At 41.0% G+C, this 24,595-nt stretch overlaps 1 protein-coding gene across 1 annotated transcript in view; it reads left to right on the top strand.

Annotated features, from left to right (window-relative positions):
• LOC129695673 (fibrillin-2-like) overlaps positions 1-20,814 on the top strand; it is a 296,346-nt gene extending 275,532 nt beyond the window's left edge. The window contains exons 61-65 of the mRNA XM_055632838.1: positions 96-224; positions 4,510-4,629; positions 11,991-12,222; positions 18,014-18,185; positions 19,264-20,814. Coding sequence (XP_055488813.1) covers positions 96-224; positions 4,510-4,629; positions 11,991-12,222; positions 18,014-18,185; positions 19,264-19,638 — 1,028 coding nt within the window. The 3' untranslated portion in view covers positions 19,639-20,814. The remainder of the gene's footprint in view (positions 1-95; positions 225-4,509; positions 4,630-11,990; positions 12,223-18,013; positions 18,186-19,263) is intronic.
• The last annotated feature ends 3,781 nt before the right edge of the window (positions 20,815-24,595 follow it).

The following is a 24,595-nucleotide window of genomic DNA, read 5'->3' as shown; positions in this document are numbered from 1 at the left end:
GAGAATTCTGGCTGTATAAATTATTTTGTCGTGTTGCATTTCAATTATGGGGTTTCCTTCAACAATCAGGTTACATCTACCTTTTATTTTTGTAGATAACAATGAATGTGCATCACAACTTTCACTCTGTGGATCAAAGGGACTTTGTCAGAACTCACCTGGAAGTTTCAGCTGTGATTGTCAGCGCGGATTTTCTCTTGATCAAACCGGTTTGAACTGCGAAGGTATGGATCTTCAAGTCTATATTCTCCAATGCAGCCATCTGTTTGGGATGCTATATATTAACCATAACTTATGGTAGTGTTTAAAATCATTATATTGCATTAGTATGATTGTTATTAATATCAACTTAACTTTTGTCATGTGAACTACGTTACAAGAAAATGCTTTATTTACTTGCCATCCAGTTAAATTGTATTCTACAAGAGTAAAATTAACCCATATACATGTACCCAAGAGAAGAACACCACAGTGCAGAATATAGTGTTACAGCATTATAGCATTACAGAGGACATGCAGACTTTTTAAATGTGCAAGGTTCACAATGGGATAGGTTGGAAGTTAAGGATTACATCCTTAGCATATCAGAAGATTGATCAGTAATCAGCATGAAATAATCTGTTCCTGAATCAGGTCGTTCATGCCTTTAAAATGTTGCATTACGGGAGGGGGGAGTAGAGGGAATGACTGGATTGAGAATGGTCTTTCATTATGTTGGCTGCTTTCCCAAGGTAGTGTGAACCGTGGATGAAGTCGATAGTATGGAGGCTGGTTCATGAGATGGACTGGGCTATGTCCACAACACTGCAATTTCTTGCAGTGGGTCATAGAACCATTCAGTGTGGAAACGGGCTATTTGGCCCACACAATCTGTGCCACCATCAAGCATCCATGCACACTAATGTGAGGAGAATAAAAGAAAGGGATTGGTGAACTGACTGCACCATTGTGCTTGTTCTCCACACATTTACATCAACTCCCCCCCAGATTCTAGCATTCACCCACACACCTGGGGCAATATACTGAAGCCAATTAAATTATCAACTCTTACATCTTGCATATGTGGGCGGAAGCCTGAGCATGCAGAGGAAACCAGCATGGTTACAAGGAGAAACTCCACACAGGCAACACTGCAGGTCAGGAATGTGCCTTGGCCACTGGAGCTGTGAGGCAGTAGCTCCATTAGTTGTGGATCTATGCTGTTACATTGGGAGTTACAGCTAATGCTAATGCTAATATTGAAGAATTCTCTTAATTTTGAAGAATTCTGCAAAATATACTTTTTGATATATTAAATGACCAGCTGTTCCCTTTCAATATGTTATTTCAAAATGCATGAGTGCCAATGACAACCCTCAAGAATAATTTTGGCTTGTTATGTTTACAATATATTAACTTTCTATTGACAAGTTTGTGAAGTGATTCACAAAAGCTGTTTCTGGAAATCCTTCAGCTTTCCTGTCAATCTGATATAAAAACCTAGACAGCTGGATACTCATCAGATGGCAATGTTTCCTCAACATGCATTAGACTTTTCATTATTGTTCCAACTGGCAACTGTATTTGGCCCATTTATCTCAAATACAGTTATTATCCCCCAAAGACAGTTTAATTTTTTATTTCATTTGACATTTTAACGAATTATAACAAAAACTGATGGTACATAAGGGAAAAATTATCCACTGTCTTGATTTGACTGACATTCCCATTATCACATCACAGCTAAACGATAATTAGCTAGGCCCTGGTTTCAAGATTTTTATCTTTATTGATCTGATGAAATGAAGAATCCATGTAAAATAGCATACTGTAATTATTCATTCCCTCACTAGTTTTCTATTGACCCCATGCTTAAAGGTATTCTATCAAAAAGGAATTGGATAGTCATGGGAAAATTACTCATGGAGCTGTGGTGAAGGCGAGGGGGAATGGGGCTGACAGCATTGCTCTGCAACGAGCACACGGATTCAGTGTGCTGAGTGCCTGCTTCAGTCAAAATAATTCTTTGTTTCAATGCTATGAATTTCTAATTGCTTGAATATTTTCCTGCACAGCTTGATAAGTGCAATATGGCGAGGAAAGATTCAGAGAGATATGGGTCAAACGTAGATAAATTGCACCAGCTTAGATGGGGCATCTTGGTTGGCAGGTGGATTGGTTCAGGGACTGGAATATTACAGCCATATCAGAAACACGGTTGAGAGAATGGCAGGACTGGCAGCTCAGTGGCGCAGCGGTAGAGTTGCTGCCTCACAGCACCAGAGATTGGAGTTCAATTCGAACTACGGGTGCTGTCTTGTTATACATTCTTTCTGTGACCGCGCGGGTTTTCTCCAGATGCTCAGGTTACCTCGCACATTCCAAATACATGCAGGTTTGTAGGTTACTTGGCTTCTGTTAATTGTCCCTAGTGTGTAGGATAGAACTTGTGTGCAGGTGATCGCTGGTAAGTGCAGAGTCGGTTGGCCGAAGGGGCCTATTTCCACACTGTTTCACTAAATTAAAACTAAAGAAGCAGGAGTGATAATAGAGGGGGGGGGGCAAGTTGCCTTTTTGATCAGGAAGGACATAACTACAGTGCTCAGAGAGGATATGCTTGGTCCAAGAAGGCTGTACGGGGAGAATGAACAAGTAGGAGTGGAGTGATCACTTTGATGGAGCTTTCATTGCGTCCCACCACCACCAATAGTCAAAATGAATTAGAGGAGGAATAGAGAAGGGAAATTACACATGTCTGTAAAAAAAACAATAGGGTATTATTAGTGAAAGATTTAAACTTCTTTATATTGACTGGGTGTCGCAGAGTATAAAGAACTTGGACTGGGTGGAACTTGTTTTATAAGTCCAAGAAAGCTTCCTTAATTCATTTATAGAAGGTCCTTGTAGAGAGCTTGCAAAAGTAAATGACAGGATAAGTGACTGAAGTGTGGGAGCACTTTTGTGTTCTGGTTTGGAATACTGGTTTAAAGTGAGCATAATTTTATGCAGGGAAATAGCACTGGCCCACAAGTTAAGGTCCTAAATTGGAGCAAGGCTGATTTTGGAGGCATCAAGTGAGAGTGTACAAAGGTGGATTGAGAGAAATTGTCTGCGGGTAAGGAAGCTGCTGGTTAGTAGGAGGCTTTCAAAGCCAGAGTACAGGGGCAGTATGTTTCTGTTAGGATGAAGGGTAGTGTTGTCAGGTTTAAGAAACCCTGATTAATCTGACAAGATGGTGAGATTCAAATTAGGTAGAAGGCAGCACACTTCAGATTTGGACAGACAGGATCAAGCAAATACCTCCTTGAGTATAGGAAGTGTGGAAGTATACCTTGATAGTTTTAAAGGGAGTAAATCGTTGGGACCTCACCAACTGCATCCACAGACCTTGTGCAACCTAAGAGCGGAAATTGCAGAGGACCTTGTTCAGATCTTTCCATTATCTCCAGCCACAGGTGAAGTTTTGGAACATTGGAGGGTGGATAATATTGTAGCATTATTTAAGAAGGATGACAAAGATAAGTCAGGGAATTACAGGTTGGTGAGCATGCCATCAGTGGTGGGAAAGTTGTTAGAGGGGATTCTTAGGAACAGGATTTACCAACATTTGGATAGGCACGGACTAATTAGGAATAATTAGTATGACTTGAATAGACCAATATGCCAACTTGGTCAGCGTAGACAAGGTGGGCCGAAGGAACTGTTTCCGTGCTGTACAGTTCTATGACTCAATAAATTTCCTGCAGTCCAGTGCAGCAAGTATTTAAGAAGGCAAACCGCAAATTGGTCTTTGAGGCAAAGAGACGGGAGTTTTGAAAACAAAAGAGGCTTTGTTACAGTTGAGTGTGGGTGAGGCCATATCTGAAGAACTGCAGTTTCGGTTCTCTAACCTGAGAAGGGATATAGTAGCAATAGAGGCAGTCCAGGTGGGATTCACCAGGATTCACCAGGCTAATGCCTGGGATGAGAGGATTGTCCTATCATGAGTGTCTAAATAGTTTGGGTCTGTACTCTTCGAAATTTAGATGAATGAGGGGTGATCACCTGCACCTATTGTCTATTGCGGCTACTCCTACACCTCTTGTCTATTGATCTTACTGAAGCATTTAACCCACGCGGTCCATACAGACAGCACCCATAGCCAGGATCAAGCCTAGGTCTCTGGGGCTGTAAGTGCTGCAACTTTCCCACTGCGCCACAGTGACCTGCAGCTGGTCACAATACCATTTGGCTCTATAGGGGGAAATGATAGGAAGGGCACCCACACTTCCTTGCTTTCCAGTGACCCATGCTGAAAAGTATGCAAGTTAAGTTTGGATGGAATCAGACGACTTTGATGTGGTAGCCAGCACACAGAGTCTAGACTCAACCATTAAAATGGTCACTTGGGATAGATACTGGAGGTCTGCCAGCACTTTGTGAATCATACCCTGGAATGTGTCAGCACTTACAGGAAAGAAAGGAATAAATGGGAACTTTTTTTTTTAAAAGCACTTCTTCATTTATCATAATTACCCTTCCTTGTTGCAGATGTCAATGAATGTGATGGAAGCCACAGATGTCAGCATGGTTGTCAAAACATGCTTGGAGGTTACAGGTGCAGCTGCCCTCATGGCTATATGCAGCACTATCAGTGGAATCAATGTGTTGGTGAGTAATGCCAGGAGTGCTAATATTCATTTTTATTTTAGTAGGTTCAGGAAGTCTGTACTTTAATTGTGTGACTTTTAACTATCAAAGTCAGCAGAAGAAACCTGACCTTGAACTTAAAATTAAAAACAAGAGGATGAATTTATGTTTCTAGAAATCAAATGCAATGGTTTCTTCAGAAATAAAACAGAAGCTGAATTCCTAATTTCTAAGTAGTTATGCAAATTGATGATTTTCATCATATCAAAATAGGGGTAAGAAGACTATTAATAAGAATTCTGCCTTCACAAAACTTGTGGAAGGGACTATGCAGCACTGACCATTTCTGCTATATTATGGAATAGATTCATTTATTCTAGAGACTTCTTCGTTTTACATTCAGATCATAAGATGATTTGATCAGTTATGTAAGACGAGTAAAAAAAATGTTAACTTTATTTCTGCACAGTCAAAGCAAGAATAAACAAAATCTTCAGATGATGCAACTTTTATAAACATGATCAACACGACTTTCTAATTCTTCATTTTCCCACTAATTTCCTTGATTTTTACAAATTTTGTTTTTCAAGTGGCTTGTTTCAGGTCGTTGGAGTGAATTCCAGCATCTTTATGAAAAGTTATTCTTGGAACTGAAAGACCAAAAAAAAAATATTTTTAAATGTAGAAACCACTAAAGTAAAGATCACTGATATTTTTACTGGTGGGGGAATTATTTGTGTATGCCTTTTCCCTTAATGCCTGCGAATTGGAAGGTCAGAGGCAAGTGGGTGAGTAAAGAGGGATTTAGGTTGATAGTTAGTAAAATGAAAACAGAAAATTATGGATTGTAAATTTCATGCTGAGAACACAGCTGAAATTAGAATCATAAGGGCCCTCCCAGCACGCCTGGTAAAGTGACTCTGCACCAGTTCACAGGTCTACTCTACAATCTGAGCTCTGAAACCCCAACTGATAGATTTATTTGATTTGCCTTCTGGTGCTAGCCTGCTAAATTTTCACTACATAAAATCAGTTAGATCAAACAAATGTTCTAATTTTACTGAACAAACCGACACAGGTAATCTAAATGGAAAGTACACTGTCCGGTTTTAATGCATTACCATGCACTATGGCAAGAGTATGTCTAGCTTGATCTCCACTTCACACCTACACTTTAACAGTGTTATCAAACAGCACTACTCACTGAGTTTCACCAGAACCACTCCCCCTGCAGAACTTATCACAGCTTTGATCAAGACATTGATCAAAGGGCTATATTACAGAATTTGGATGTGTGTGAGTGCTCCTGATTCAAATGAACACTTTGCATCAAGGAACCCCAGTAAAACTTATATCATTGAGCATGAAGGAGAAAACATTCCACTGATTAGAATCAAATTTCACACAAAGGTTGTCAGAAGTCATGAGAGGCTAGAAGTTGGTATGGAGGGTGGTGTGGGTAAGGTTAGTGGACAGAATAGGCAGTTGAAAGGCGGAGAGCGAGGAAGGAGGGTTGGTTTAAACTGCACGTGTTTTAATGCAAGGAGCCTGACGGGTAAGATTGATGAGCTCAGGGTATGGATAGGTACGAGTGACTGGGGCGTTGTAGCCATGACTGAAACCTAGTTAAGGAACGGGCAGGACTGGCAGCTCCATGTTCCGGGATACATGGGCTTCAGAAAAGACAGGGGTGAGGGAAAAAGAGGAGGGGGGAATTGCATTGTTGGTATAGGAGGATGTCACGGTTGTGTTCAGAGGTGATATTATGGAGGGTTCGTCTAGTGAGGCTATATGGGTGGAGCTGAGGAACGTGAAAGGGATGGTCACCTTGTTGGGGGTGCACCACATACCCCAAATAGTCAACGGGAATTTGAAGAACTAATGTGCTGGGAAATTGCAGGCAGCCGCAGGTCAAATAAGGTTGTTGCAGTAGGGGAGTTTATTTTTCCCAATATAGACTGGGTAAATAATAGCATGAAGGGTTTAGATGGTGTGCAATACCTCAAAAGTGTTCTGGAGAGTTTTCTTAAGCAGTATGTGGAGGCCCCCACATGTGAGAGGGCAACGCTGGATCTAGTAATGGGAAATTAGGATGGGCAAGTTAATGAAGTGTGTGTGGAGGAGCCTTTTAGGACTAGTGACCACAGTTTGATTAGGTTTAAGATAGTTATGGTTAGGGATGGGGAGGGTCCACGTGTTAAAATGCTCAACTGGGGTAAGGCCAACTTTGAGGGTATGAGAGAATCTCTCGCTCAAGTTGACTGGAGCAGGTTATTTGAGGGGAAAGGAACATCGGCCAAGTGGGATGTTTTTAAAAGTGTACTGAAAAAAGCTCAGGATGTGTACATCCCCGTTAGAGTGAACGACAAAGCAGGCAAATGTAAGGAAGCTTGGCTGACGAGGGAAATTGAGATGCTGGTCAAAAACAAGAAGGATGTGTGGGACTGGTGTAGGGATCAAGTGCATCCATGGAGTAGTTTTGGGAACTAAGGAGTAAACTAAATAAGGAAATCAGAAGGGCTATAAAGGGGCCAGGAGATAGCTCTGACGGACAGCATTAAGGACAATCACAAAAGTCAAGTCAAGTCACTTTTATTTCTATAGCACATTTAAAAAACAACTCTCGTTGACCAAAGTGCTTTACATTGGTGAAGGTACTAACGTTATACAACATTGGTTCATAGATTAAGTACATAAATAAATACATACATATAGCCCTCCCTTAGAGGACGTCAAGAAAGGCTTGGGAGTAAAGATGAGTTTTAAGTCTCGACTTAAAAGAGTCGATGGAGGGGGCAGTTCTGATGGGAAGAGGGATGCTGTTCCACAGTCTAGGAGCTGCAACTGCAAAAGAGCGGTTGCCTCTGAGCTTATGCCTAGACTTAAACGATTTTATAAATACATAAGGGGAAAAGGGGAACTAGAGAAAGAGTGGGACCTCTCTGGAATCAAAGCAGCCACCTCTGTGTGGAGCCACAGGAGATGGGCAAGGTACTAAATGCGTATTTCTCTGTCTGTATTTACCGAGGAGAAAGACAGTAGGACAGAGGAAATTGGAACAGTCACTGGAAGTGTCTTGAGAGCAGTCAGGGTTACTGTAGAAGAAGTACTGAAGGTACTGATGTGTTTGAAGGTAGACAAATCTCCAAGGTCTGATCAGACATGTCCAAGGACATTGCGGGAAACTAGAGTGGAAATTGCAGGAGCCCTGGTTGAAATTTACTAGTTGTCCTTAAATGCAGGAGAGTGTTATATACAGGAGAGCATGCTGGAAGACTGGAGGGAGGCAAATGTTGTGACTGGAGGGAGGAAAATGCTGGGAACTGACATCTGTACTTGGTAAGTTACTGGAGAGTTTTCTGAGGGATAGGTTAAACATGCATTTGGATGGGCAAGGGTTCATTAGGGATAGTCAGCATGGTTTTATATGTGGAAGTTCATGTCTCACAAATCTGATTGATTTTTTTGAAGACGTGACCAAAATGATTGATGAGGGCTGAGCTGTAGATGTTGTTTACATGGACTTCAGTAAGGCGTTCGACAAGGTTCCACATGGTAGGCTGCTCTGGAAGGTTAGATCGCATGGGATCCAAGAAGAGATAGCTGAAAGGATAACAAATTGGCTCCATGGAAGGAAGCAGAGGGTGATGGTGGAAGGTTGCTTCTCAGACTGGCCTGTGACTAGTGATGTGCCTCAGGGTTTGGTGCAGGGCCCGTTATTGTTTGTCATCTATATCAATGACTTGGTTGAGAACATGCAGGGCAAGATTAGCAAGTTTGCTGATGATACAAAATTTAGTGGTTTTGCAGATGGTGAAGATGGTTGTGAAAGATTGGAACAGGATCTGGATCGATTGGCCAGATGGGCGGAGGAATGATTGATGAAGTGTGAGTTGTTGCATTTTGGGATGTCGAACAAGGGCAGGACCTACACAGTAAATGGTAGGCCTCTGGGTAGTGTTGTAGAGCAGAGGGATCTAGGAGTACAGGTGAATGGTTCATTGAAGGTTGTGTCGCAGGTAGAAAAGGTGGCCAAAAAGGCTTTTGGCACTTTGGCCTTCATCAGTCAGCGTATTGAGTATAGAAGTTAGGAGGTCATGTTGCAGCTGTATAAGGCCGCATTTAGAATATTGTGTACAGTTCTGGGCACCATGTTATAGGATAGATATTGTCAAGCTTGAAAGGATTCAGAAAAGACTTACGAGAATGTTCCAGGACTAGACATTCCAGGGATACTGAGTTGGATGATCAGGGGATACTGAGTTGGATGATCAGCCATGATCATATTGAATGGCGGTGCAGGCTCGAAGGGCCGAATGGCCTACTCCTGCACCTAATTTCTATGTTTCTAGACGGTGTGAGCTATAGGGAGAGGTTGAGTAGGCTGGGACTCTATTCCTTGGAGGGCAGGAGGATGAGGGGTGATCTTATAGAGTTGTAAAAGATTATGAGAGGAATAGATCAGGTAACTGCAGTGTTTTACCCAGAGTTGGTGAATCGAGGACCAGAGGACATAAGTTTAAGGGGAAATGATCTAATAGGAATCTGAGAGGTAACATTTTCACACAAAGGGTGGTGGGTGTATGGAACAAGCTGCCAGAGGGGTTAGTTGAGAGTGGGACTATCCCATTGTTTAGAAACAGTTAGACAGGACCATGGATAGGACAGGTTTGGAGGGATATGAACCAAGCGCAGGTAATTGGGATTAGTACAACTGTGACATTGTTGGCAAGTTGAGCCGAAGGGCCTGTTTCCACACTGTATCACTATAACTCTATGTCAATCTTCCCAGCCCCAGCTGCAGAGCTTCCTCAGTACAGTGCCCTACGTCCAACCATCTTTAAATTCTTTATCAATGACCTTCCTTCTGTCAAGGGTTATGGGAAGAAGGCAGGAAAATGGGATCCAATCAGCCACGATTGAATGGCCGAGTAGACTTGATGGGCCAAATGGCCCAATTCTGCTCCTATAACCTGTGAACTTGTCAATAGTGGCAATGTTCATTTATAATTACACAATATTCAATTACATTTGTGATTCCTCAGCAAATAAAAATCCCCATGGCTGGCTCTATACAGCAAGATCAAAAGGGCAACTATACCTTGATGTTCAGTGGCATTAACATCACTTGAGAGTCCCAATGGACCAGTGATTCAACTGAATCAGCTACATAAATACCATAGGCACAAGACGTCAGTGGCTGCGTATCCTACAGTGAGTGACTCGTCCCTAATACCACAAATCACTTCCACTATCTGCAATGCACCAGAACGGATGTGTGATGGTATACATTCCACTTCCTAACACAAGCACAGTGTTAGAACTCAATAAATACGACACTTTGAAGCATAGAGCAGCCAATGCCATTAAATCAACAACTAAACATTTATTCAATTTGTACATTAGTTACAATGTGTACAAAATACAATGCAGTTACTAGCCCAGGCTTCTCCAAAACTTTTCTAAAACCAGTGAACTATGCTGCCAAGACAAGGGGACCAGGGCATGGGAACACTGCCATCTGCAGATAACTCTCAAAGTTGCACATTTGGAAATATAATACTGTTCCTTCAGCATAACTAGGTTTAAGTTGTGGATTAAACCTAGCTCAGCAGCATTGCCAGAGTACCATCACCAGAAAGAATGCAGCACTTTAAGAAGGCAGCTCACCATCACCTGCCTAATGCAAAAAGGATAGCAATCAATACCAGTGACAACCAGATCATGAAAAGTGAAGAAGTAAATTTTTCAGCAACCATGTAAAACACGATGTTTGGAAGATCGATGTAGCAATTTTGTTTGTTATACTATGAAAAATAATACCTCTAGTCGTACAGTGTGAAAACAAGCCCTTCGACCCAATTTGCCCACACTGGCCAATATGTCCCAGCCACACTAGTCCCACCTGCCCGAATTTGGTCCATATCCCATTCCAGTTTGACAACATCTTTCCTATAACACAATGCCCAGAACTGAACACAATGCTCTAAATGCGACCTCACCTACATCTTGTACAACTGCAACACGACCTCCCAACTTCTATACTTAATACTATGGCTGATGAAGGCCAATGTGCCAAAAGCCTTTTTGGCCACCTGATCTATCTGTGACCACCTTCAAGGAACACCTGCACTCCTAGATCCCTCTGCTCTAGAACACTTCCCTATGTGAATATTCTCCAACATTTTCAAAGTTATTGGCTACTGCTTTTTTTTTTTTTAGCCCACTTTTTGACATTTATGGATTCCTGCATATCTGATTAAAGGAGGATACAAATTGCGGTTTGTTAGTATAATTGCACATCTGACTGTGAATGTGCTATTGAACTATGTTGAGAATGGCATGAGGTCAGAAAAGCAGCAGTGCCTTGGAAGAATTAGAGGGCATATAAATTATGAGAGGCGTAGATATGCTAAACATTCAGAACCTTTTTCCCAAAGATGAACATGTGAAAGAATGGAGGGCACAACTTTTGGGTCAGAAGACGAAAAGTCTGAAGGAGATGTTTTGGGCCAGTTTTTTTGGGTTTTTTTTACATGGTGAGTGGTGGGTGCTTGGTGCTGGTACAAGTGAATATGATGGTGGTGTCCAAGAGGCGTTCAGATAAGCACATGGTTGTACAGAGAAGGAGGGATATGCAAGCAGAGATTAGTTCAACTCAACGTCATGCTTGGCAGTCGAACATTGTGGGCCGAAGGGCCAGTTCCGTACTGCCGTACCATTCCCTGTTCAATAGCAGATCACTTAGAGCAGGGGTTCCCAGATTTTTTTGTCTGGTTTACCCCTGGCAACTTTAATAGCACATAACAATGTTATTTCACTTATTCATGAACAACTAATGATGAACAGATACCGGTATACCAGAACCAAATACAGTCAGTCAATGAGAAAAAATATGTACAAATCCAGAATCAACACATTTACCCCCTGGGTAGGAGAAATTTACCCCCTAGTAAATTTGGTAAGGTTGGGAACCCTTGGTTTAGGGGTTCACAGGAGCATAATCAGAAATATGGTATTGAGCTGAAGAATTAACCTTTGGGACAGGTAGATTTTGAAGTCTGGAAAGACCCTCAGTGAAGTTCCTAAAAATTAGACTGAGAAACCCAAAAATGCTGGGGTTATAAAAAAAATATAGAGAAATGCACGAGGCCAGAGTGGGAACACTACTCTGTCCCAACAGAGCCTTGGAGAACAACAGGGCTGGAAGATACCATATATCTCAATATAATGAAGCTTGTGAGCAATGGGAACCTTTGATTCTGGTATTGTAGGGTGAATCTTGTCCTGGTTTTTGCCTGTGGGCTGGGTTGCAACAACATAGCAGACAAATTTAGGCTACACATTACAGCTTTTCTAAATATCATCATTCCTTCCTTTAGATGAGAATGAATGCTCCAACCCAACTTCTTGTGGATCCGCAACCTGCCACAACACCCTCGGGAGCTTCAAATGTGCCTGCCCTTCAGGCTTCAATTTTGATGAATTTGCCACCACTTGTCACGATGTGAATGAATGTTCATCTTATAAGAACCCATGTTCATATGGCTGCTCAAACACAGAAGGAGGCTATCTCTGTGGCTGTCCAACTGGATATTACAGAGTGGGGCAAGGGTAAGTCTTCTGTACTAAAATTGCCCGTCTTTTCCACAGCGACCCGGAAATGGAGTTTCGAGAAGTAAGGGAAGCAATGTGAACTTGGAGAGAAGGAGACTATAGTTGCGGGTCTGGGTGAAGACGTGGTCGTAGAGTCGGAGGGAAGGAGCTGTAGTGACGGGTCTGAGCTAAGACGTGGTCGCTGTAGTAACGAGTCTGGGCTAAGGCGTCGTCGCTGTAGTAACGGGTCTGGATTAAGACGTGGGAGGTGCCGTGGTAGTCTGGCGCGCTGACCTCTAACAGGCTGAGGCCAGGCGACAACTCTCAGACACCACCTCTTACTTATCCTTGGACCATGACCCCACAGATGAGCACCAGACCTTAATATTACACACCATTTCTGATGTTATTACTTCCAGCTCTCTGCCCTCTAAAGCTGTGGTTCTTAACCTGTGGGTCAGTTGGGGGTTTGCCGATGGTCATGAATGGGACACAAATAACATATCAATTTGTTGAGCCCATGTTTAGGAGCCTAACAAAGGTACATATCACATAAGGTGTTTTGTTCGCGTAGGAGTGTACTGGTGCCAAAAAAGGTTAAGAACCGCTGTTCTAAAGCCTCCAACTATATCGTTCACCAGCCCGATTTTATCTTCTCCCCAAAATCTACAAACAGAACTGTCCTGCAGACCCATTGTTTCTGCTTGTTCATATCCCACCAAAATAATTTCCACATACCTCGACTCAATCGTATCCTCCCTGGTCCAATCCCTCCCTACCTATCCAAGACACCTCACACACCCTTCACTTGGACCATCTCCGACATCGTACCGTTTCTGGATCTCACCGTCTCCATCACAGGACACAGACTATTGACCGACATCTACTACAAAACCTACTCTCCCATAGCTATTTAGACAACACTTCTTCCCACCCTGCTTCCTGTAAAGATGCTATCCCCCTAATCTAAATTCCAGCATCTACGCCGCATCTGCGCCCAGGATGAAGTTTTCCATACTAGATCATCGGAGATGTCCTCATTCTGAAGGAACGGGGTTCCCCTCCTCCATTATAGATGAGGCTCTCACTAGGGTCTCCTCAATGTCCCTCAGCTCCGCTCTTGCTCCCCCCTCCCCCCATTCACAACAAGGACACGGTCCCCCTTGTCCTCACCTTCCACCCCATCAGCCGTCACGTACCGCAAGGCTCAGTGCTGAGACCCCAGCTATTTACAATATATATTCATGATTTGGACGAGGGAATTGAATGTAACATCTCCAAGTTTTCGGATGACACAAAGCTGGGGGGGCAGTGTTAGCTGTGAGGAGGATGCTAGGAGGCTGCAAGATGACTTGGATGGGCTGGGTGAGTGGGCAAATGCATGCAGTATAATGTGGATAAATGTGAGGTTATTCAATTTAGTGGCAAAAACAGGATAGTAGACTATTACCTGAATTGTGGCCGATTAGGAAAAGGGGAAATGCAACGAGACCTGGGTGTCATGGTACACCAGTCATTGAAAGTAGGCATGCAGGTGCAGCAGGCAGTGAAGAAAGCGAATGGTATGTTAGCATTCATAGCAAAAGGATTTGAGTATAGGAGCATGGAGGTTCTACAGCAGTTGTACAGGGTCTTGGTGAGACCACACCTGGAGTATTGCGTACAGTTTTGGTCTCCTAATCTGAGGAAAGACATTCTTGCCATAGAGGGAGTACAGAGAAGGTTCACCAGACTGATTCCTGGGATGGCAGGACTTTCATATGAAGAAAGACTGGATAGACTCGGCTTGTACTCGCTAGAATCTAGAAGATCGAGGGGGGATCTTATAGAAACTTACAAAATTCTTAAGGGGTTGGACAGGCTAAATGCAGGAAGATTGTTCCCGATGTTGGGGAAGTCCAGAACAAGGGGTCCCAGTTTTAGGATAAAGGGGAAATCTTTTAGGACTGAGATGAGAAAAACATTTTTTACACAGAGAGCGGTGAATCTCTGGAATTCTCTGCCACAGAATGTAGTTGAGGCCAGTTCATTTGCTATATTTAAGAGGGAGTTAGATGTGACCCTTGTGGCTAAAGGGATCAGGGGGTATGTAGAGAAAGCAGGTACAGGATACTGAGGTGGATGATCAGCCATGATCATATTGAATGGCGGTGCAGGCTCGGAGGGCCGAATGGCCTACTTCTGCACCTATTTTCTATGTTTCTATACAGCATATAACCCTCCAACACTTTCGCCACCTCCAACCGGATCCCACTACTGGCCACATCTTCCAATCTCCACTCCTTTCTGCTTTCCACAGAGACCGTTCCCTCCTCAACTCCCTGGTCAACTCGTCCCTTCCCACCCAAACCACCCCCTCTCCAGGTACTTTCCCCTGCAACACCTGTCCCTTTACCTCCCCTCTCAACTCCGTCCAAGGACCCCGACAGTCTTTTCAGGTGAGGTAGAGGTTCTATTGCACCTCCTCCAACCTCATCGACTGTATCCGCTGCTCCAGGTGTCAACTTCTGTACATCAGCGAGACCAAGCATAGGCTTAGCGATCGTTTCGCTGAACACCTCCGCTCAGTCCGCCTTAACCTACCTCTCTCCTGCTTGCTCAGCACATTAATTCCACCCCCCAATCCCAATCTGACCTTTCTGCCCTGGGCCTCCTCCATTGTCAGAGTGAGGCCCAGCGCAAATTGGAGGAACAGCACCTCATATTTCGCTTGGGTAGCTTACACCCCAGCGGTATGAACATTGACTTCTCTAACTTAAAATAGCCCTTGCTTTCCCTCTCTCTCCATCCCCTCCCCTTTCCAGTTCTCCTACGTTTTACTGTCTCCGACTACATTCTATCTCTGTCCCGCCCACTCCCCTGACATCAGTCTGAAGAAGGGACTTGACCCGAAACATCACCCATTCCTTCTCTCCAGAGATGCTGCCTGTCCCGCTGAATTACTCCAACATTTTGTGTCTACCTTCAATGTGAACTTGCAGTTGTCCTTATCATATTTGACTTTGTCATACCTGTTTTCTATCAACCTATGTTTACATATGTCTTTTCATAATTAATTCTCCTGCTGTTTTGCTCTTTTATTGACATCATTTTTTTTTCTCTAGCTTGGTATATATAACATTTTCATTAATTTAAATTTATTTTTGTTCACAATTATGGCATCTTTGTTGTGTGACATAATGATGTTGCCCATACTGTTTTATAATGAGCGTGATGAGTCATTTCAAAAGTGAATATTGTTAATTCTTCACAGTCAATAGTTGAAATAATATTAGAAGAGAATGGAAGAAAGGAACTGCAGGTGCTGGTTTACAAGTAAAGGTGCAAGTGCTAGAGTAAACCAGCAGGTCAGGCAGCATCTCTGGAGAACATGGATGTGATGATTTTGGGTCTGGACCCTTCTTCGGACCCCTGAATATGGATGCATAATGCATCATTATGCAGAATTAGTATATGGAACAAAGGACTCCGGAGCCACCAGAGAATATCCCACTTTTGATCTCATGATGGTGGATGGATCTTGAACCTGGCTAATTTTAATAATAATAAAAATACATTTTATTTATGGGCGCCTTTCAAGAGTCTCAAGGACACCTTACAAAAATTTGGCAGGTAGAGGAAAAACATGTAAGGGGAATGAAATAAATAGTAGAGACATGACTAGTACACAAAGTAAAGACAGAATTCAATACAAAACACAGTATGAGGCAATTAATGCACAGATGAAAAGGGACGGCACGTGGGGCTAAGGAAAGGCAGAGGTGAAGAGATGGGTCTTGAGGCGGGACTGGAAGATGGTGAGGGACACGGAATTGCGGATCAGTTGGGGGAGGGAGTTCCAGAGCCTGGGAGCTGCCCTGGAGAAGGCTCTGTCCCCAAAACTGCGGAGGTTGGACTTGTGGATGGAGAGGAGACCGGCTGATGTGGATCTGAGGGACCGTGAGGGTTGGTAGGGGGAGAGGAGGTCAGTGAGATATGGGGGGGCCAGATGGTAGAGGGCTTTGTAGGTGAGGATCAGGATTTTGTAGGTGATCTGGTGGGAGATGGGAAGCCAGTGAAGTTGTTTGAGGACTGGAGTGATGTGATGCCAGGATTTGGTATGGGTGATGAGTCGGGCGGCTGTGTTCTGGACCAGTTGGAGTCGGTTGATGTAGATGGAGCTGATGCCAAGGAGAAGTGAGTTGCAATCGTCCAGTCGAGAGGAGATGAAGGCATGGATGAGTATTTCAGCAGCGGGCGGTGTGAGAGAGGTGAGTTTGGCGATGTTGCGGAGATGAAAGAAGGAGGTTTTAATGACATGGCGGATGTGAGGCTCAAGGGAGAGGGTGGAATCAAAGATCACGCCAAGGTTGCGGGCCTGGGGAGATGGGGAGACAGTGGTGCCGTCGATGGTGAGAGTAGGGTTATTGATTTTGTTGAGTGTGGCTTTGGAGCCTATGAGGAGGAATTCTGTCTTATCGCTGTTGAGTTTGAGGAAATTATGTTGCATCCAGGTTTTTATAGCTGCCAAACAGGAGTTGATATGGGGGGGGGGGGGGGGGGGGGGGGGGGGGGGTTGTGGGGGGATTTGGTACCAAGGGGGAGGATGTAGATGATGAAGAGGAGGGGCCCGAGTACGGAGCCTTGGGGAACGCCTTGAGTGACTGTGGCTGTAGCAGAGGTGTGGTTGTGGAGAGAGATGAAGTGGGATCTGTTGGAAAGGTAGAAACGGAGCCAGCTGAGTGCAGAGCCTTCAATGCCGAGGTCTTTGAGTCTGGTGAGCAGGATGTTATGGTTATGATAATTTTAACATTATCTTTCAAATTGTATTTTATTCCCCAGTTTCTTTGTTCCTTTACCTGTAGTTTCTGACCCAGCTTGAAGTAGTAAATTGTCTTTTTACTTCTAATAAAATAAACCACCATACAATCTATTATTTTAAATTTAATTTGCTTTTCATCAACCAGTTCTGTAAGCTTTTTACTTTTTAGTGCAGTCTTTCATGTTATTGGCAACAACTAACATTATTTTCTCCTGTATTCATACTGTAATTCAAATTAGTCGCATTCTGAGGCTTGCTAATATTTTCAATTTAATCATATTACGTAAGCAAGACATCTAAATAGTACATTCATTCAGTTTTAAAACTAAGTGTTACTATGCCTTCATCTGGAATCTAATTTGGTAGACACATGCCAGGTGAACATAGAAATTCACTGTTCATTTGTTACGTCAGTTTCCTAATTAACATATTTTTGTATGTTTAAGAGATTGCACATAGATTTGCCAATTTCAAGTACCAAATTCACCACATCATCATTCCTTTTGAGTTGCAAAGTCTGGTTCTAAGTCCAGCAATGTTCCTGAGACAGAAGCCATATGAGCATGCGGTCTCCAGTGCACCATTTATTTAATTATTTTTAGGGTCTGGGTATCAGTAGCAAGACCAGCATTTTATGGTCCATTGTTCATGGTGTTTGAGTTGAAATGTCGAAGGCGTGAGCTACGGAATTAATTAACCAATTGGCCAATATTTGTAAATGTGATAACAATCCCAATGCTGAAATTTTGTGTTGTCAGCAGCAATTCAAAATTGAGTCTGTTAACATTGTTTAAAAGTTGTTAAAAAATTATCCACTCAGCATTATAATGGAAATTCTTTCAAAAAACAGTTCCAAATAGAGCGAGTTTTTTGAAGAAAGTGAAGGTATCTAAAACAGATTTAAGGTAGACATTTGTTAATTCAGGAATATTCTGATAAATAATAATTTTATTTTTTCTATTCTATCATTTATTTTATATTCCAATTCCCTCTTTCTTTATTCTATAGCCATTGTGTGTCTGGAATGGGATTCAATAAAGGGCAATACATGCCTTATGATGGTGAGCCTGATGATGAAAATCTTTTATCCCATGAAACCTGCTATGAATGTAAAATCAATGGCTATTCCAAGGCAGGTGGCAGAAAAAGAAGAAATGCCAATGGTACCCAGTCTGGACAGGTAACAATCCCCTGTTTAATTCCTTAGATGATGTTTCAATCTGCAGTAAATCTATACTTTTTACAATGCTTGCCCAGAAAACTTATACTAATGACATGTGCAACACACAAACAGTTGTGTGCTAATTTGACACAATTGTTAACAATTGATAATAAATTAATTTAAATTGTAACAATTATATTAATGATTTAGAGATAGATACTTCTTCAGAAGTGCTGATCCAGATGCTAGCTGCACTGCTGAATTGTATTGTACTTCAGATTTTCAGCAATTTCTGTATTGCTTTCCCTTGAGGTGCAATTGCAAAATGTGTTCATTTTTGTTCAAGAACAGATTTAACTACAGAGATGACATACAAACAAAAGTTAGGTCTCATCAATAAATAACTGACATACGAATTATGTTACAAAACAGTATGAATTGTGCCCTTGCTACGTATATTTTGTTTTTGACTATATATCATGTACAAAAGATATATGGGCACATTGAGTGTCCAAATTCTGGTTGATTAACTGTGCTCTACACTGTGCTCTATATAAGAAAATCTTGATCAACAATTGGTGCAAGGAAAATTACAACAAAAATATTTGACTTTGTAAAAGTTAGAACTTTCCTTTGAACAGCAAAGAAATTAGCCTAATGTTAACATATCTTTAATTTAAAGAACTATTTTATTTCTTAGCATAAATACAGCATTTTATTTGGGAGAAAAATATATTTAAATATCTGGTGAAGTAATTGATCTGAAAGATTAACTTTCCTCTCTGAGATTTTGCATGACCAACTGACTTTTTGCAGCATTCTCTGGTTTTATTTCAGATTTCCTCCACCAGTTTTAATTTTATATTTATAAATAAGGATTCGTATTTTGCCCACATATCCAAAAGTAATATATGAGATAAGATAGATATTCACTGGTCTATCATAAAAATTCCATGAACAAGGTTTGCTCATATCATACAAATTGTCTATGCACCTTATTTTGAGGTATTCCAATGGTTAAAAGGGATGCTGAAATATTGAAATATTTCATGAATTTAATTATTAATGCTACTTTCCTATTTATTTTTGATGATAGAATGAACATATTAGCTTGGCCAGCCTGGATACGGATACCCCGATCAAAATGAATCTAAATATCTCAGAACTGAACTACAAGGAGCACATTCTGGAACTTGTCCCAGCTATTGAACCACTCAACCATCATGTCCGTTATGTTATCTCTCACGGAAATGATAACAGCTTTTTTCGTATCCACCAGAAGGATGGCTTAAGCTACTTGCACATGACAAAGAAGAGACCTCTGGAAGGTGTTTACACACTGGAAATCACCAGTATTCCTCTGTATAAGAAAAAAGCATTGCAGAAACTGGAAGACAAAAAAGACAGTGACTACCTCCTTGGTGAGCTGGGAGAAGCTCTCAAAATGAGACTACAGATCCAGCTTCATTAAACTAGCTGAGACTTGCATTATTTCTGTTTAGAATTATTTGTTCAATTATCACAAACATGTCTGCATTCAAAAAGCTTTTTACAGTCAACAGCTTTGAGTCTCCACTGAACATCTTGACTTCATATTCTGGTCTTGACTGCATGACTGTTCTTTACATAAATGAGTTTTACGCACTGCAGTATTAACGATACTGCATATAACCTCAGTCATGGTTACTGTATATTTAATATCACCTCATCCGTCTCAGTCAGTGAGCTCATATTTTACATGAGAGTCTGTGAGAGAGAATTGTAAATGGCTTCTTATAGCTTAGACCAATATCAAAATAATGAGCCATTTCTCTGGATTGCAGATAATATTATGTAGCTGTTCATATTATATTAATATCAGTAAGCAATGCGAAGTCAGACTGTACTGTATACCAAGGGCATTCTCAGAGGAACCAATTCATTCACCACATTCCTTTTCCTTCAAGTGGTGCAATATATGATAGATAACTGGTACCAGAGCCCAGAACAAAATGGGTTATATTTCTTCACTTTCATGTTTATAGACTGCAGTAAGCCTGTACTTTTATGATGCTTGTACAGAAAACTGGTGCTATTGATATTTATTCTATCAGGGTCAGCGTACTGTACAACCATAATTCGATCTTGTCAGGAGGAAACTGGCATGAGAATTTCTGTTTCAGACCATCATGATCTCGGCAGCATTTTACTGTATGTTTTACATTTTCAAAAGCATGTCATGTACTACAAGATAATTGTGCACATTGAATGCCTGATCGTTGCTGACGAGAAGATTGTAAAGTCTTTTTATATACTGTACAAATGTGTTCTATAACAGGGGTATATTGGTCAACAATTGAGACGTGGAAAAATTCAGTAAAAATATTTGACTTTGTAAACTTTGGTACCTCCCTGCTTGTAATAGCAAGGAAATGAGCCTAATTTTAATACATATCTGTTTTGTCAAAAGATCTATTTTCCTTCCGCATTGAAGATTTCTTAGCACAAATATGGCATTTTATTTAGGAGAAGAAAGATTTGTATAAGATTCTTTTTTTTTTAAACTGATAAAATGAACATTTTGTAATGGGGGTGCTTAATTCTGTAGATTTAAGTGTGTCAGTACGCCAACAACCTTTCTTACAATAAAGCTTATTATTTTGGGATATATCGATTTTAGATGACTGAATGTGTTACTTGCGAGCATATTTAAAACCAAGAGCAATTAATACTTGCTTACAGAGTATACCAAATAATAAGTGTAGCATGTGCAGTCAACTTAAATTTGTTGATCTTATCCACACAAAAATAGCATGACCCTGCTCTCACCAATAAGCAGTGTGCCCTACCGCTACCACCTCTATTACACAAAACTGCAAATTTTGGTTTTCATTTTACTTTTTTACCTATTTTTATTTTGTCCGTAGATCTATCTAATATCCCACAAAATAAAATGTTGATAGTTTCCCATTTGTATAGAAGTTAAATTATTTCAAATTCCTCCAATTCCTGCACAGTAAAAAGGGGCAAGTTTGTTTGTGCCACTCTTGCACCATAATCCTGATTTTGTTCAGTGGAACTCCCGCACATCTTTCATTGATACCCAGGTTCATTTGAGACCCTCATGTGATGGAGCATTAACATCAGCTCTACTATAACCATAGAAGCTATCTTTTGTCAATATGGTTTAAAGTGTTCACTTATCAGTTGCCTTATTTTCCAATGTTACAAAACAGCCATAAGTATAAAAATTTCTGAAAGTTAGTGAGAACAACACTTGTTTTTTAACGATTCTGGCTTCAATTGTGACAAAGCCAAGAAAAACTGGGCAGCCTACTATTAAAGCAAACAGTACAAGAAGGAACTGTTTATTGGATGATTCCTATTAGATTCATCATAGATATTTCACATCTTATGCAAGGGGGTAAAAAAAAATGTTTTTAATTGAGTTACATTCAATAAACCTATTCTGTAAATTTGTGTTCTAGTTTAATTTTAGTGCCAATGATCAAAAGTGTAAAGCCCAAGCAAAAATCTGATTTTCTAACATTAATCTTCATTTCCCAAAAGAAGTTACAAAGGGAAACATGAAAATCCTTTGATTTAGTGTTACAGTTGCAGACATGGAACTTTGTTTTATCATATGTATACTCAGCTTCATCAAAATGGCCCAATGCCTTCTCTTCAATTCACTCAGCCAGGTTACACAAGATCTTATCAGGACCCCTTCTCTTCAGACTGGGAATCGGCCTCAGTTGATAGTTGGACAGCTTGACTGTTGCCCAGTTCCTGTACACTTACTTGAATAGGCAAATGGGTACTCGCTAAAAATATACAAATAATTTCTACAAAGAGAGATGAAGATGATGCATGGACAATACTCGTTTCAACTCCAGGAGTTTCATTAACCTATATTTGGTACTAATCCATGTCAGAGCAAGACATGCAGTTGAAACATAAATGATTTTGATTGTGAAGAGAATGGCCAAAATAGGTTGTTTTCTTTCTATCTGAGGGAACTATTTAACTGGTGTACACAATTAAGAGAGTCTGAGGCAGTATGAACAGCGCTGACCTATTTCCCTTATTAGATAAATCAATAACAAAGAAGCATGGATTTAAGATCATTGAGCTGAGCAACCATTTATTCTCACTCAAGTGTTGGAAGTCTGAAACTAGCTGGTAGAGAGAGAAACCTTCATCACTCTGAACACAAACCTGGATGAGAACTTGAACAATCGTGAACTGCATGATGACTGAATTGAGAACTTGGGAAGTGAGATCGATCTAAACAGCTCTTGTTCTGTATAGCATGGACACAGTGGATCGAATGGCATTGTTTCCCTGCCACAAATTCCCTCAATTAAAGCAGAAAATAATGTGGGATGAAGTCAGGAAGGTGAGCAAAGGATTAGACTGGGCCTACTATCATCACATAACTGGCATGTTGTGTCATCTGGATTCTCCTGATCTCCTCCCTATCAGTCTTTGTGTTCTCTCCACTTCTTCTCCTTCTCTGCAAAATTAAGACATGTTTGGTTTCTCATTTGACCTGTTTTGATGAAAGCTTATTTAACTGGAATATTAACCTTGTTTTTCTCTCCACCAGAGGCTGTCTGACGTTCAGAGTAACACTATGATTTTCTGTTTGTATTTCAGATTTCCAGCATCTGTAGGTCTTTTGCCTTTAGAATATCGCCAAACCATGGGCTGAGTGGCAGCTACTAGTTACTTTGAATGCTCCCCAACCTATACAGTGGTATGAGAATGAGTCACGTAAGTGAAAATGAAAGGGTTAAAGCCTGTGGGTCAAACACTTGAATGGGCATCTTGGTCAGCATGGATGAGTTGGGGTGAAGGGTCTGTTTCTGTGTTGTGTGTTAAAAACATTAAAAAAATCATGAAGTACAAAAACAGGCACTTCTGCCCACCACATCTAAATCAGCCATGGTCTATATCTGAGGTACACAAAAATGCTGGAGAAACTCAGCGGGTGCAGCAGCAACTATGGAGCGAAGGGAAATAGGCAACGTTTCGGGCCGAAACCCTTCTTCAGACTGGTAGAGGGTGGCGGGGAGAAGGAAGAAAAAAGGAGGAGGAGGAGCCCGAGGGCTGAGGGATGGGAGGAGCTGTCTATATCTGTCCTTACAAATCTTATTTAACTGCATTTGGACCCTGCCTTGGAGAATCAAATGCTCATCCTGATGCTTCTCAAATGTTGCGAGAGTAAAATATGTGAATTACATTTTCTATGAATCCAATTAATCTTATGAGCAGGCAAAGCATATAGCCAGGCTGGAGAATCGCTTCAGATATGGAAAACAGTTGGCAATATTTGTGTTTCTTCTTGTGATTTAATATCACACAGGGGAATAGTTATATAAAATACGATAGTTACTAGTCAATATTTTCATGCTTGCTATTCAAAAAACGCAAATGAATAAGCAATATTATTATTTCCAGACGAATGGCATTACAAAGTCAAACATCAAGGAATGCACCAACAATGGAATCCCTAGGCAGCGACAAGGAAATAATGATTGTTGATAAACTGGTAAAATTCCAGGTTTTTATGTGGCAGTGGATATATTGCCATGATAGATTTATAGACAGAAGCTAATCTACCATTTAAAGACATATGATAAGTCTATTAAAAAACATATCTACTATAATCCACATGTGTGGAAAAATCATTGTTTGGGCTTTTCCTTGACAGAAAGCAGCTGGGGAAGGGAATTAAAAGATATATAAAAGAAAATAAAACAAAAATATGGACATATTGATTTTGCTCTGGCGAGATCGGCAAGTGATGAAACCAAAAGACGATATAAAACTCAGCTCGATCACGGCCAAAAGCTGGAAATCCAATCAGATTAAAACACCAAGGAAGGCGAGAGCTGAACCATAATCAGTATATTCTCTTCATGCTAAAGACTAGAAGACATTCAGAAAATGATGATCATGCAAACATAAGCTGCCAAAAAAAGGTAGGATTAAATAAGATGTTGGATCGAACAGTGGAAGAATTGAGCAATACATTATGCAGAATTTGAAATCAAAAGGAGGAAAACCAATATAGTGTATAAGCTACATGCTGTCAGATGAAAATCCCAGACATGAGGGGGAAGGTTTAAGCAGGATAAAAGCATCTAATAAAACTACTCATAAAGGCTGAGGGTCTATAAATTAATGTAATGTAACATGAGAGTAAAGGAGAAGGAGAAACGTTTCAAATACATAACTCAACAGTGCCACAAGACAAAACTAAGTAAACTAAGAGGGCTTGTAGAAAGGGAATCAATAGAAGTGTTCCAGTCCAGCACTTTATTAAACATTGCAAATAGAGTTGAGGAAAGACAGTAAATTTAGGAATAAAAATCCCAAAACAAAAGTAAAAAATGATGGAACTCAGGTAATCACATCAACTTACCTTGATCTACCGATCACTT

This window comes from Leucoraja erinacea, chromosome 3 (assembly GCF_028641065.1).
Source record: "Leucoraja erinacea ecotype New England chromosome 3, Leri_hhj_1, whole genome shotgun sequence".
NCBI classification, from domain to species: domain Eukaryota; kingdom Metazoa; phylum Chordata; class Chondrichthyes; order Rajiformes; family Rajidae; genus Leucoraja; species Leucoraja erinaceus.
The sequence above is the reverse complement of the archived record's forward strand: the minus strand, read 5'-3'. Positions and strand labels throughout refer to the sequence as shown.